Raw genomic sequence first — 15,885 nt, 5'->3', positions numbered from 1 at the left:
TATACGGTAAGTGGAGCTGATAAAATGGACAAAGAGCGTAGAAGGAGGAGGTTTAATGTTGTGGCTGATGTATATATAGCGTTATGTGTTTAATCTCGTGCCTGTGGTGCTGTAGCGTCGTGTCGGCCCAGCGCTGCACTGAGCCGAAAACCAGAGCTGGTCTGAACCTCCAAAGGCCCAACATCAGTGTTTCACTCACCTTCTTCTTCTGTAAGCCTCCCATTGCGGGACGGAAAGGTCTCGGACCACAGGCTGCGCCACAAAGCGCTGAGGTTTAAATGTGCAGAGTTTTCAGCTCCTCCGTTTCTCCTCACGGCTCCCTCCACACGTGTGCTGCGGCGTGACGTCACTCAGCTGAGTCCGGAGGACCCCCGTGTCTGACAGAGAGGCCGGAGAGCCGCCTGAATAAAAATCAAAAATCTTTCTTTTTTTTTAACCTGCTTTTAATGTAGTTTTTCTTTAGCTCTTCATTTCATTCTTAGTTTTTCAACATTTACGCTTTTTGTTCGTTTGTTCTTTCTTTATTTCTTTACACATGCTACCATGGATTTTGTTCCTTTTTTTCTTTCTTTCTCTCTTTCTTTCTTTTTTACAGAGCCCCACTGGTGACATCCTGTATAAATAAAAATAATGCGTGGCCACGACTTAGTAAGGCATGGGAATGAAATCCTAATGCGTGGCCACAACTCAGTAAGCCGTGATCTCGTTGGCCACGATTTAATCATCTCGTTCCTACGCCTTACTAAGTTGCAGCCACGCATTAGGATCTTGTTCCCACACGTTAATAAGGCATGGCCACGCATTATTTTTTAATTTATATAGGATGTCACCAGCGGGGCTCCGTACTTTCTTACGGAGCCCTGATGATAACATCCTGTATAAATAAAAATAAGGCGTAGCCATGCCTTATTAACGCCTTACTAAGTCGTGGGAACAAGATCACAGCTTACTAAGTCATGGCCCCGCATTAGGATCTCGTTCCCACGCTTTACTAAGTCGTGGCCACGACTTAATCATCTCATTCCCATGCCTCACTAAGTTGTGGCCACGACCTATTTTTATTTATACAAGATGTCACCAGTGGGGCTCCGTACTTTATTTCTTTACTAAGGAGTAAATAAAGATAATGCGGCCATGCCATATTAACACGTGGGAACGACATCCTAATGTGTGGCCATGACTTAGTAAGGCGTGAGAACAAAATCCTGCCTTATTAAGCTGTGGTCAAGGCTTAATTAACATATTCCCACGCCTTACTAAGTCGTGGCCATGCATTATTATTAAGGCAATATGGGATGTCTGTGGTACGGAGGCCTTCTTGTGACGTCCTGTGTAAATGAAAATAATGCGTGGCCACAACTTAGTAAGGCGTGGGAACAAGATAAGTCGTGGCCATGACTTAGTAAGGCATGATCTTGTTCCCACGCCTTACTAAGTCGTGGCCATGCATTATTTTTTATTTATATGGGATAATATATATGTATATATATATATATATATATATATATATATATATATATATATATATAATTTATTTATTAATGTGTTAACCTGTCTTATTTTATTCATGATCAGATTCTAAAACTGTTAGACACCAAAACTGTCCCCATCAGATAAACAGCACTTAAAGCTTTCATCTTTGAGAGAGAGGAGAAAATAAAGCTCCACTCTTGATTCAGATCTGAAAACATCCACAGGTGGTTCTGTCCATCCTTCCACTGAGAGAAGCAGAAAACGCAACCAACCGAAAGACTGAGCTTTGCAAGTGTGGAAAAATATCCCTCTTTAAAAAAAACTTAAAGTGAGTCTCCTGTAAAGAATGGAAGCTGTAACAAAGGCAAAGAGTGGACACACTAAATACTAAAAAGGCTATATGTAGCTGTTGAGGCTTCTGTGTAATTTCATGTGTAAATATATGTTTTTAGCTTTTTCCCATTCGCTGAAAAATGAACATGTACTTAAAGGCTTTTTTGACTGTAAATAAATGAAGAGCGGTCTCTGACTTTGGTAGAGTACTGTTTATTTTTGAGGGCTTCTCTGCTCTTTCACTTGTGTTTGCTCGGAATCTCTCTTGGTTCAACATACATTCTAGAAAAAGATGTGCAACGAGTGTTACAGTTACATTTTAAGGGACAAAGTTGTGTACAACTATAATAAAAAAGTACATATGTACAATGCGTATAGTTGTCTGGATGTCTGTATATTCAGAGCTAATAAAGCAAAGTAGGAAAGAGACAATTGCAATTTTATGTAAACTGTATTGTTTATTGATTTTTTCATTTCCGTGTTGATTATCTCACAGTTATTTCCTCAAAATGGCATTAATGACAAACACTGATGTACAGATGAAACACATAATTAGATGAAAGCTATGCTTGAAGCTTGACGAGGGGAGGTGGGGAGGTGGGGGGACAGAGAGAGAGAGAGAGAGAGAGAGAGAGAAAGAGAGAGAGAGAGACTTTCAGCAGCTTGTCAGAATAGCAACTCAAGGTACACAAGAAGATTGGTATCTCCTCTGTAGGAATACTTGTGGCTGTATTCAATATGGGACTGATGGAGTTCTTCAGGGAGTTCTTCTTGGGTTTCTGGGACTATGAGACTCCAAAGATTATGGTAGTGAAGAACAGGACACTGGGCGTCATATACAGAATCGTACAGTTTCTGGTCATCACATATTTCATTTGGTAGGTATTTGCATGTCCTCTACGAATTCCATTACTATGCATATTTTACAATGGGTATTGTATTTCATTAATATTATCATCAACAAAGAAAACAGAAGAGGCATAATATAAAGGTGAGCATAATTGTAACTTCTGCTGTTTTTGCTGTATTCTCCAACACATTGGATTTGAAATAAAACAATGACTATGAGGTTAAAGTAAAACTGAACTTGAAGGTATTTACATCTGTTCATTTCTGGGAACAACAGTAATCTCAGTTGTTATTTGGCCAGCTTTTTGTCTTTGTGTCATTAGTTCACCCACAGAATGAAAGCGCTAATGAAAAGTCTAGAGTTAATAGATTTGGCTGAGTCAGATTAATTTTAGGTGGTGGTAGAGAAAAGGAGCGGCTCACAATCCAAAGTGTTTGACCTCATATGTATAATACGTTGTTATGAACATGTATGGCTAGAGTGGTATTAATTTACTCATCTTTACTGATGACTGCTGACTAAATTCTGAAGGGCACAGAAACATTTAAACTGCTCAGATCCAAACGAATGCCTAAAAATGAACGGGACAGTGCCTCACCTTGAAACAGAACACTGACCCAACAACAACAACAACAAGCTGCATAAGGAACGTAATATATTTTGGAGGTTTCAGAGTCAGTAAGACTTAATGTCAATGAGGCTAAACTCTCTAAGCACTCTGTGTATTGAAAATAAGATTGAAGGCATAAAACGAGACTGAAGGCATTCTCAGTCAAAGCCAGTCCTGGTGTACCACACACTATGCATCTCGCTCACCAGATTCAGTCCATTATCTAAGTAAATTATTAATGATCAGGTTTCCAGTACTCATTTTGGTCACGTTTGCCCTGAAACGAGCCAAAAATAACTGAACACAGTTTCATTACAGGCCTAACAGGCAAAACCAGGGAAGATGCCCAACCTCTGGTCATGTCTACGGTTCACAGACTCCAGGCAGTCATTGACTCATAAAAATTAAAAGGCAATTTTATTAAAGATCATGCTTAATTGTCTAATTACTTGTTTTCTCCAGAAATGGAGGTCTTCACAATTTAATGTCTCATTTTACCCCTAAACTCATTACTCATAAATGTCACACATTGTCACTGATGTGAAGCACCACTTGAGTGCTAATAACGCCCCCTTGTGGAGAATCTTCAGTGTGATAAATGTGAGTGAGTGAGTTACAAAAAGGTTCATGAGGTACTGTGAATCTAAAAATACTATCTATGTTGAAAAATGAGAAAATACAGAGGGTTATTTTTAAACAGAGTACCTAAAGCTGCAGTTAAATAGCTGAGTGATATTCTGAATAATAATACTGAATTCTGAGTGAGTGGAAACGAATCGAGCTGATTTTGTAAGTTAAGTCACGAGGATTATGAGTACCGTCACAATTAGTTTAAGATGTAGAAATTTAGACATTATTTCTTATCATTATTCTGCATTTTCATTAGGGATGCACATTGATATCAATCATATCGGTATACTGCATTTGTAACTCTATACAAATAAATGTTATAATTCTCTGTTGTGTAAATCCATTTAATAAATATTTATGTGTCATCATTATCATCCCCACAATTCCCCCTTCAGTGCATCCCTACTTTTCATTTGGAATATAAAATAGAAAATTTTATTTTGTTTTTGGCCAATGTTAATACAGTAGGATTGCAGATGTTAATTTCGAAATGAATGAGGTGACCTCAGGACAGCCTTTTGAGGTTTTTGAGTAGCAGGCCTTGTCCGACAGCGTCCAAGGTACTTTCTCTACAAGAGCATTGATGTATTAATGGCTGGCAATGCTTTAAATAGACAGGAGAAGTTATTCAGTGCTGCTATGATGGATGAAATAAAAACGCTGTGAGAAAGCAATTCAGTGGATAAATCCACTTACAGTGGAGATCTTCTGACAGCCATTAGTCTGAGAGTGAGTGATTCTCTTTGCTCATATATAACTCAGCTCACATACATAGACATAAGAACCTCTGGACCACATCAATATGGGTAAAATTCCCTGAACTGAAGATATACAGTATTGTGTATAAGTTTAAGGCACTTGAGTAAATTAGATTTAAAAAACTATTTATCTGGGCAGTAAGCATTGATTTGCTCAGAAATACACTTATATTAGAATAAATACAAATAACATTAATTCAATAATGTAGTGATTTTACATATGTCAATGTCATTGTTTAATCATTTCCTCAAAGAAGCCCAGTATTATTTGTAGTTACGATCCAGTACTCAGTTTGACTCAATCTGTGCTTCATGATGTTAAATCATGTGTTTTATAAGCTTCCACTGTTCTTTCAGTCGTTTCACTAGATTTTGGCGCATAACTGAAGGGATTTGTGTCAATTCAGTTACAAGTACATTAGTGGGGTCAGGTTAGTCTTCCTCATCAAACTTGCCAACCCATATCTTTATGACTTCTTTTTGTGCATGGAGCTTTGCCATGCGCAAAAGAGAAAGGGCTTTATCCAAACTCTTCCCACAAAGTTGGCAGCACACATTCACTATAAGTTGTAGCATTAAGATTCCCCTTTACTGGAACTAAGGCCCAATCCCATTTCACCCCTTGCCCCTACCACTTAGCCCTTAGCCCTCTGTTTTGCCCGTTCACGTCTAGGGTAAGGGTGTCCCAGTTTTAGTTGAGATAGAGGGGTAGGGCGAAGTGTTAGGGCTACATGGCCCTCCAAACGGAGATTTTTCAGAGGCTCACTCCAAACAGAGTGTTATGAAAAAAATATGAAAAACTGGCAAGATGAGTGAGAATTGGAGTGGGTGATAATAAATAATTGTCTTATCACCCTCTTTGAAAGGATATGATGCTCTAAATGTAACTAAAGCCCAGCAGCGAAGTTGCTGAACGTTTCCCGTCTCTGCTATCACTGAAGACGCACTGGGTCGCCTGCAGAGCAGCGCTAGTAGGTTGTTAATGAAGCGATGTTTTGTTTGTTTCTTGAGGGTTGTCCCATTTCGTAGGGCACGTTTTTAACCACTACCTCTTGTAACTCAGTTCCAAGGGGTTAGGGTGACACTCGAAAACAAGGGGTAGGGGTAAAAAGAAGAAATGGGATTGGGCCTAAGTGGCCCAAATCATGCAAAACAGCTCTAGATAATTATTCCTCTTCAACCATCTTGCTAGAGCTTGCACTACGCTGCTGGGCAGGTAGGCTTCTCCTGGCATCCACCAAACCCAGATTCGTCTGTCAGACAGCCAGATAGTGAAGTGCGATTCATCACTCCAATGGTTGCATTTCCAGTGCTCTAGAGTCCAGCGGCGGGACGTTTTACACCGCTCCAGCCGACACTTGGCATTGCATATGGTGATCATTGGCTTGTGTGTGGCTGCTTGTCCATGGAAACCCAATCCAGAGAGCATGTGTGGCCCACTGCTTTGACTGTTGTTGCTCTACTTAAAATAATAGTGCTCAAAGTTGACTGGGGCAGCTCTAGCAGGGTAGAAATTTGACTAACTGACCTGAAAGGTGGCATCATATAACAATGCCACATTAAAAGTCACTAAGCTCTTTGTCACAACCCATTCTACTGCCAGCGTATCATATGGGATCATATGTTGTGCTGTTTTTTCTATCCCCTGTGCAGGTATGTGTTTATCAGCCAGAAGGCGTATCAAGACATTGAGACACGGCCTGAGAGTTCAGTTTACACTGAGATGAGAGGGGTGGGCATACTGGGGGACAGCATACGAGACACCACCGAGTATGTCAGACCGTCTGAGGTGAGACCATCTGAGGGAGCTATTAAAGGAAAAAAAAACAGTACCGTAAAATGCAAAAAGAATCTTCTACAGTTCATTGCCTTAGAAAAGCAAGTACACAGACTGGTTTACTGCATGTATGCTAATTAAGGCATTCTTAACACAAACTGCAATTCATTACAACTTTTCCTTCTATACTGGGACATATTCTAGTGGAACACAGTATTGAGGGGCGTTTCTGAGCTAGCTGAGTGTTTTCACTCGATTACAGGGGTGATGGGAGGGGGAGGTGAAACATAATATTATTGATTAATATTATTTTGGTGCACAGTGAGCTATGACTCGTCTTAGAGGCGGGCAACAAGAATTTTGCCTTTTAAAGGGTCTGGTATGATGAACTTTGCTTAATATGAACAGAAACATGAAATAACGAAGTAAAAAAGGTTTTGGTTTGAGGTTGACCTTAATATTAGTTTGGGGAAAAAGGTAAACTGTTTTAATGTTAATAGTTTAATGTTAATGCTGGACACTGTAGAGGCCTGTAACCCAGCTGACCTGTCTCACACCTTTGTGTTCAATTCCCAGGGTGGTGATGTCATCAGCACAATACTAAGGAGGGAGGTGACACACAACCAGACCCAGGGCACATGTGCTGAGGTCAGTTCACCCACACACATGCAGATTCGTCATGTACAGTTATATGCAAACGCTTAGGTGCTCCTGGTCAAATTATATGTGTTGTGATTTTCTGAGTGAAAATAAGTGAACACATCTTCTATAGAGAACACACTTCTGCACAGTTTTATGCAAAAGTACTGTTTATGTGCTGAATTTCACATATTGGGGAAAAAATGCTACATAAAATGTGACCTGTGAAAAAGTTATAGTACATTTTATAATTAATTTTTTTTCTCCAATATGTTAAACTCAGCTAATAAATAGAAATCGTTCACTATTATTTGCAGAAAAATACCACACTTAAATGTGTTCTCTGTAGAGGATGTGTAACTTTTTTTCACTTATAACATCAGTAAAACATGTCATTTGACCATTGGTGTTCAAACATCTGCATACGACTGTATATATGTTGTCAGCTAAAATCTAGTCCTTCAAGATTTCTGTATTTTTACGTGTTTTGCACACTTAAAGATAATAACAGAAAACATCAAAACTATGAAATGACATACGCCATCATCGTCTTAAAAGTCACAATTTTGATTTCTCTTAGAAACAAAGTCATGTTTGGTGTCCAAATTCTGCTTCTTCCGTTTAATGTTGCTAACAAACACTAGAAGTCAGTAGTCACCCAAATCTTTTCTGTAAATACATCCCCAAAACTCGCTCAAACCACATCCAGGTCTACATTCAGGCCATGCAGACTTGCCTGTGTGACTTACAGGCAGGCCACTTTAGACAACAGCAGAATCTTTTGCATGCACAGATTACGTTCGCAATTTCTGTTGTTTATATTTATAAGCATAAATCTTCTGGTCAAAAATTCAAGGTCAACACTTATTTCTAAAAAGAAATGACAAATTTCAAAGATAACCTGCAGAGCCCATATACCTTCATGCACACAAAGGGTAGTCAGAGGGTAGTCACTACACCTGTGGGCAGTCCTCAGTGTTCAGTTACACAGCCAAGTTTTGTTTACTTTTATAGCACACAGCACTTCATATGGTGTTCTGATCCACACTGACATGACTGCGCAGCCCTAATGAAGACCTGGATACAGGTTTTGAGCAGGTTGAATGAAGTTTTAGAGATGTATTTACGGAAAAGATTTGGGTGACTATTGACTTACAGTGTTTGTTAATTACATTAATGTTGTATTCAGACGTGAAACATTTCTTGCCCGATCACCTACGTTTGAGGTACTGTTGGCTCTAATGCTGTCTAATGCTGTCGCTGTTTGAGTTCAGTAGAACTGTTTTTTTGTCTGTTTATTCAGCATTACAACATCCCCAATGCAAACTGCACAACAGATGCTGACTGTGTTAAGGGCGAGATGGATTTTGATGGTCACGGTAAGGGCAAATAAGAAATGTACATACTGAAAAAGTAGTGAAAAAATTTGGAACTGTCTTCAAATGCTAAGGGAAATCATCACTGTCCACTGGCTCATCTGAACAGAGCTCAATATATGACAGATATCTTCTCTAACAGGTCAGAAAACAGGACGGTGTGTGCCTTACTACAACTACACCTTCAAAACCTGCGAGATCAGAAGCTGGTGCCCCATTGAGGAGTTTGCGGCAGTGAGGTGATCAACCCTCCTGATATTTCTCATGTTTTATACAGCTAAAACAGCCTGAACACAAATGCGTTCAAAATGTGTACAGGACACTGACAACATATCATCATGTTAACGTTATGTTTACTCAGCTGTCCCCAGTAAATTAGGAAAAGTCATTAAATATGAAGAAAAAATTGACGTCAATCATTTATTTAGAGACATTAAAACAGTGAATGGGGTTAAACTGACCCTAAAGATAATAAAAGGGTAAAAGTTATAGTTCAGTCAAAAAGATTCTATTGCTAACAATACATTGAAGATGAACAGCCTCCAATTAGCATCACACACATGATACAATGCTAATTGGTGGCTACTAGCTTCCATTCACTGTTAGTCACATTAGCAAGTTTGGTTAAGCTGTTCCTTTAAGGAGACTGTTGTTAAAGAGTAGATTTTTTCAGTTCCATGTTCTCTGTTCCTCATAGGGAGCCACCATTGGTGGAAGCCGTCAATTTCACAGTCTTCATTAAGAATGCCATCCACTTCCCAAAGTTTAAAGTGCTCAGGTGAGTCCATTACTTCAAGTGTTTGATCAAATGGTACACAGTACAGTACAAAGGTCCTTTATTTATTTAAGCGGGAGATAAAAAATTAATTGATTAGATGTAAAATTATCCAGTTGCATGAGGAAGAGGAAAGAAGGAAAACAGAAGCTTCCAAAAGAGAAGTCCTAACAACTGTGCAAGACCCAATAGACCAACAAAACTGTCCCCATCAGTTAAACAGCACTTAAAGTTCTCATCTTTGAGAGAGAGGAGAAAATCAAGCTCCACTCTTGATTCAGATCTGAAAAAATCCTTTCACTGTGTGAAGACAACTCAGCGCTATGAGTCTGAAAGGATGTGTAGCTGTCAAAAAGACCTCACTGAAAAGAGGAAATAGACAAAGAAGCAAATTAAAGAATTTGCTAATCAAACAGAGGAGCTGCTGGTGTCTTCAGAAAAATGGACTGACCAACCTAGAGTCCAGACCTCAACATCATTCGATGTGTTTGGTAGTCCTTGGATTGTGAGAAGCAGAAAATGCAACCAATTTCTACGACGGAACTTTGAAAATGTGGAAAAATATTCCTGCAGTTTTCTTTGATAAACTAAAAGGTTGTACACATGAAATACTGACATTTTTGAAATTACAATCAATTACATTACTTATGCAAAAGATTGGTCAAATGACATTTTGTTGATTTTCAAAGTGAAAATAAGTAAACAGAGAACACCCTTCTGCACATTTAATACATTGAAATCATGCCCCAAAATTTGTTGTATTAAAGTTTGCTCCCTGTTAACAAATCTTGACAAAACATATACACCGATCAGGCATAACATTATGACCACCTCCTTGTTTCTACGCTCAATGTCCATTTTATCAGCTCCACTTACTATATAGGTGCACTGTGTAGTTCTACAATTACAGACTGTAGTCCATCTGTTTCTCTGCATACTTTGTTAGCCCCCTTTTACCCTGTTCTTCAATGGTCAGGACCCCCATGGACCCTCACAGAACAGGTACTATTTGGGTGGTGGATCATTCTCAGCACTGCAGTAACACTGACGTGGTGGTGTGTTAGTGTGTGTTGCACTGGTCTGAGTGGATCAGACAAAGCAGTGCTGCTGGAGTTTTTAAACACTGTGTCCACTCACTGTCCACTCTATTAGACACTCCTACCTTGTCAGTCCACCTTGTAGATGTAAAGTCAGAGACGATAGCTCATCTGCTGCTGCAAGTATACAGAGAAACAGATGGACTACAGTCTGTAATTGTAGAACTACGAAGTGCACCTATATAGTAAGTGGAGCTGATAAAATGGACATTGAGCGTAGAAACAAGGAGGTGGTCATAATGTTATGCCTGATCGGTGTAATTTGACTTGGTTCAAACTTGTGCATACAACCGTATATTAAGCTGTTGAGGCTTCTGTGTAATTTTCTGTTACGTTTATGCTTTTTTTCTGATGCTGAAAAATGAATAACTTATATCTTATGACTGTTTTGGGAAATTAAATAAATGAGGGTTGTTCTGGACTTTTGTACAGTCAGTAGGTGATCAGCAGATAATAAATGGACTTTCAGCTGCTCATGTAAATGCAGTCAATATTCATAAACCTATGCAATTCTGCTCGTTTGAAATCATTGTTTTCAATAATATATAACCATTTTTGTTACAGACACGTTTAAAAGATTCTAATATGATGTCAATACTATACAGCGTCACAGGTTTAATTTATAGGAAGCTCTGCTGAAAATATACTTATGTCCAGAGCAATGAACAAATGGCGATTCTAAAATTACTCTATAGCACCAAGAATGTAGCTATAATACAATAAATATCCCATATACCTCGTATTTGCAAACAGTGATCAAATATTAAGGTGGATGATTTTAGAATACATTAAAAGTGGTTATTACAGTAAATAAGATTTTATTTTATGCAAAAGTATCTTCTCTTTCTTCTATCATTCCAGGGGGAACATCAAGCCGAGGAAGCCGAAGAAGCTCCTGAAGTGTAATTATCACCCAGATACCAACCCTTACTGCCCCGTGTTCAGACTGGGCTACATCGCTGAGCAGGCCAGAGAGAAGTTCAGTGAACTGTGCCGAACTGTGAGTTTTTATACAAGTTTACTGTACACCAAACCTCACACAGGCTTAAGAGAAAACACTTAGCACCATAACTGGCTCACCTGCCACTTTATTAGAAACCCCTGCCTTATAGCTCCACCTTGCTGGTGTACAGTTAGAGACTGTAGCTCATCTGTTGATGCAAAGTTTGCTAGCCATCCTCTAGCCCTTTACCACTGGTCAATTTCTGACCACAAAGCTGCTCTTGGCTGGATATTTTTGGGTGATGGAGCACTTTCTACCTAACAATGGATACCACAGTGTTTGATACCCTCATACCAGCTGCACAAACACTACTATGCAACTATTATGTCAGTGTCACGGCTGTGCTGAGAATGGTCCACCACCCAAATAATATCTGGTCTGTGATCCTAACTAGCTGTTTCTAGGCCCTAACTAGGTGTTTGTAATTAAGTGTCCAGTGAGTGGAAGTACAAGATAGGTGTTTCTAATAAAGTGGTCACTGAGTGGAAGTACAAGATAGGTGTTTCTAATAAAGAGGCCAGCAAGAGGAAGTACAATATAGGAGTTTCTAATAAAGTGGCCAGTGAGTGGAAGTACAAAGTACGTGTTTCTAATAAAGTGGCCAGTAAGAGGAAGTAAAAGGTAGGTGTTTCTAATAAAGTGGTCAGCAAGTTAAAGCGCAAGGTAGGTGTTTCTAGTTAAGCACCCAATCAGTGGAAGTACAAGATAGGTGTTTCTAATAAAGTGGCCAGTGAGCGGAAGTACAATGTAGGAGTTTCTAATAAAGTGGCCAGTAAGTTGAAGTACAAGGTAGGTGTTTCTAATAAAGTGGCCAGTGAGTGGAAGTAAAAGTAGGTGTTTCTAATAAAGTAGCCAGTAAGAGGAAGTACAAGATAGGAGTTTCTAATAAAGTGGCCAGTGAGTGGAAGTACAAAGTATGTGTTTCTAACAAAGTGGATGCTGAGTGTGGGCATCCTTGTAAAACAGTTACTTCAGTAATTATATTGACTCAGGAGTAACTTGAGTCATATCCAGTATAACAGCTAATATGTAATGCAGTTCAGTTTTGGTGTATATCTTTGTTTACTGAGAGTAAAACAGGTTACAGCATGACTGACTCTTTTTTAGGGTGGAGTGATCGGAGTGTTCATCAACTGGAAATGTGACTTTGATGTGGATCCATCAGAATGCATTCCCAGCTATTCCTTCAGGAGGCTGGACCTCAGGAAGAATCTGCCCAGTTCTGGGTATCACTACAGGTAGAGAGGATTCTTACTGTTTCATATTCATTAAATATATTGTTATATGTTACAGAACCAGAAGCAGGTAGTTATTTGGATGTTATAGAATAAATTTGATGGATTTGTACTTCTCAAATGATAATACTTTTATTTTCGACTCAACTATGCTTGTGCTATATTGTATATAATGTAATGTATTAGTATCAGTGTATTGCTCTATTGTATGAGCATGCAGTTAATTTACAATATCTGAGCCTCCATGTCTATGAAGATGCCTAGTTTGAGCAAACTTGATATATTCCTTTTTTGCTTAATATGACTCTTTTTTGTCTCTTATAATTATATATTTATTTTTTTAATATATACGTATATTCAGGTTTGCCAAGTACTACAACAAGGACGGTCAGGAGTACAGAACGCTTATAAAAGCTTATGGCATTCGTCTGGATGTTATTGTACATGGACAGGTAAGATCATACTGATTAAATAAATTGTTTTAGACATGTTAGACATGTGTTCATTGCCAATGCCTCCATTACAGTTATGTTCAAGTAATCATAACTTCTTCTATTTTTCCAGGCAGGAAAATTTAGTCTTATTCCGACAATCATTAATACAGTCACAGCCATGACATCAGTGGGAATAGTAAGTATTGGATTTTTTGGCTAATTAACATACACTATATGGCCAAAAGTTTGCAGACACCTGCTCATCCAGTATTTCTTCCAAAATCAAGAGTACTGTAAAGGAGCTTGTCCCCCTCTGCTGTAGTAGCTGTCTCTACTCTTCAGGGAAGGCTTTACACTAAATGTTGGAATATTCCTGTGAGGTTTTGATTGCATCCAGCAGCGGGAGCACTAGTGAGATCAGGAATTGATGTTGGATGATTAGTTCTTGAACACAAATGCCACTCCAGCTCATCCCTAAGGTATTGGTTAGTGCTTAATCACTCTAGAGAACGTAGTTTCACTACTCCACAGCTCAACGCTGGGGGGGCTTCATACCCCTCTCGCCTACACTTGGCATTGGACATGGTGACCTTAGGCTCACATGCAGCTACTCCAGACCATCCTGTTCTAATGTCAACACATTTTCTATGGAGACTATACCACCTGTGTGTGCATTTGCACTCCTGTGACAAGGGTGAAGGGGTGTCCACAAACTTTTGAAAACTCTAGCTTATGTAGGCATACTTGGTGAGAACTGGAATTTTCGGACGTTAACCATACTTGCTCTCTCTATCAGTGCTCCATCATCTGTGACTGGATCATGCTAACATTTATTGATAAGAACGAGGTCTACAGCGAGAGGAAGTTTGATGATGTAAGTTGAACCCATACAATACGAAGCACAGAGACTTCAGGGCAGTGATATGGAACACTGTGCACACTGCATGCCCAGTTCATCTCACACTTGTTAGATACAGCTCTATGCAAAAGTCATAGACCATCACAGACCACCCTTCATTTATTTATCAAGTCCAAGTGTCATCAAGTAGTCCAAGTTATTCATTTTTCAGTGGGAGGAAAAAAAAACAGAAAACATAACATTACATTAACATAGCATTAACAGAAAATTACACAGAAGCCTCAACAACTAAATATAATATCAGATTTTTAGTATTTAGTGTATCCACCCTCTGCCCTTTAATACAGCTTCCATTTTTTCATGAGACAATCAGCTTTTTAAGAATTCTACATTTAAGAATTTTTCCACACCTCCAAAATTCAGTCTTAGTTTGTTGCATATTCTACTTCTTATGATCCAAATAATCCCAGTTACAAATTTACACTCATCAGTCCAAAAAACATCATTTCCACAGAGGAAAGACGGACAGAAACACTTGTTATTTTATTCAGATCTGAAGCAAGAGAGGAGTTTGTTTTTCCTCTCTCTCTCAAATATGAAAGCTTTAAGTACTGTTTATCTTATGCTGACAGTTTTAATAGTTTTACAGTTTTAATAGGCCATATTGTCAATATCTTGTAATAATAATAAATGTTCTGTGCAGATACGTTTTTTATTCATCAAGGTACAAACAATGTAAATGTATACTCAAAAGTACAACAGTGGTTTTAAGGTCCAATTGTGTACCTTAAATAGGTTTTCCCAGGTGAAAAGTATGTATTTGCACCAAATGTTTTAAAACAGAACAATAAAATAAAAGCCTGGAGACGAGACGGGGTGTGTGGAGTCAATACAACTTAGAAAATATAATTTCAATGAATTATGATACAATTATGTTCCCTGACTAAAGGTACTGAGATGTACCCTTGAGGGTACCACCCCAGTGACAAAAGGGGTACTGCCCCAGTGACAGTTTCGAACTGTATGCAAGTGGATCGTGTTATATCTAATCTCCTCAGAAATATCCCCTAGAAAATGCATAACTAACTTAATAGCGATCTTGACCAGAATTGAACAAATAAGCAGGGGTCTCTGACTTTTGCCTAGTACTGTAACTTTTCATCCCAAACTATCATTTTAACCTGGTATTATTTTCAGCCATCCACTATATTACTAATACACATACATTACTAATCAATAGCTTTTATTTAATAAAAACCCTATTAATTTTGGATGGACATAATAAATAATAATAATAATAATAATAATAATAATAATAATAATAATTATTATTATTATTATTATTTGTACATAAGCAAGCACAAAACTACTCAGAATAGGCACTGCTTTGACCTTCAGTGTAACATTTCTCTTTGTACCTAATGACATCACCAACATAATGTTCTTTTTCAACCTTAAACCGCAGGCATCTAAAGAGCCCAACCCACCAACAGTAACAGAGATCACCCTCACAAGCTTTGGCTCCACCCACTCTGACCTTTCAGATGGCATCCCACTCTGAGGCTCCACCCCCTTTTTGCTCTGAGTAATCATCCCACGCAGAACGTCCTGACAGCGACATGGAAAAACAACTACGAAGAATATTTTTATGTAAAGGACTGGCAAAATGACTGAAAAATTAACCTCTGGGGAAAAAAATACTATATAAAAAATGGACATAAACATAAAGCAGCATCCTGAAAAAGCTTCTGCTCATTCTGGCTTTAAGCTACAGCATCCAAATCTACATTTCAGTTCATATTAACTCTAATAAACATTACATATTGACTATGTATTGATCATGTTGCATGTATGACTCAGCCAGCCAACAAATGAGCTACTGTTGCTCTAGGCTTGCTGACCACTTTATTAGAAACACCCATCTACCTTGTTGGTACCCCCTCACTGATGTACAGTTAGAGACGACAGCTCATCTTGGCCATGCATAATTAGTGCTAGAGATCCTCTAGCCCTTCAGCAGTGGCCTGTGTCTGACC

At 38.6% G+C, this 15,885-nt stretch overlaps 2 protein-coding genes across 2 annotated transcripts in view; one reads left to right on the top strand and one right to left on the bottom strand.

Annotated features, from left to right (window-relative positions):
• Positions 1-344, bottom strand: part of pes (pescadillo) — a 28,292-nt gene extending 27,948 nt beyond the window's left edge. Inside the window, exon 1 of the mRNA XM_036598462.1 lies at positions 200-344. Coding sequence (XP_036454355.1) covers positions 200-223 — 24 coding nt within the window. The 5' untranslated portion in view covers positions 224-344. The remainder of the gene's footprint in view (positions 1-199) is intronic.
• Positions 345-2,470: 2,126 nt separating this feature from the next.
• Positions 2,471-15,410, top strand: p2rx2 (purinergic receptor P2X, ligand-gated ion channel, 2). Its single transcript, XM_036598701.1, has 12 exons — positions 2,471-2,684; positions 6,308-6,443; positions 7,008-7,079; positions 8,374-8,449; positions 8,589-8,685; positions 9,144-9,224; positions 11,180-11,318; positions 12,429-12,559; positions 12,918-13,008; positions 13,121-13,186; positions 13,787-13,864; positions 15,315-15,410. Exons 1-12 carry the CDS (start codon positions 2,545-2,547, stop codon positions 15,408-15,410), a joined length of 1,203 nt encoding a protein of 400 aa, XP_036454594.1. The 5' UTR covers positions 2,471-2,544.
• The last annotated feature ends 475 nt before the right edge of the window (positions 15,411-15,885 follow it).

Source organism: Colossoma macropomum, unplaced genomic scaffold (genome assembly GCF_904425465.1).
Source record: "Colossoma macropomum unplaced genomic scaffold, Colossoma_macropomum, whole genome shotgun sequence".
NCBI lineage: Eukaryota > Metazoa > Chordata > Actinopteri > Characiformes > Serrasalmidae > Colossoma > Colossoma macropomum.
This window is presented reverse-complemented; position numbering and strand designations above follow the sequence as displayed.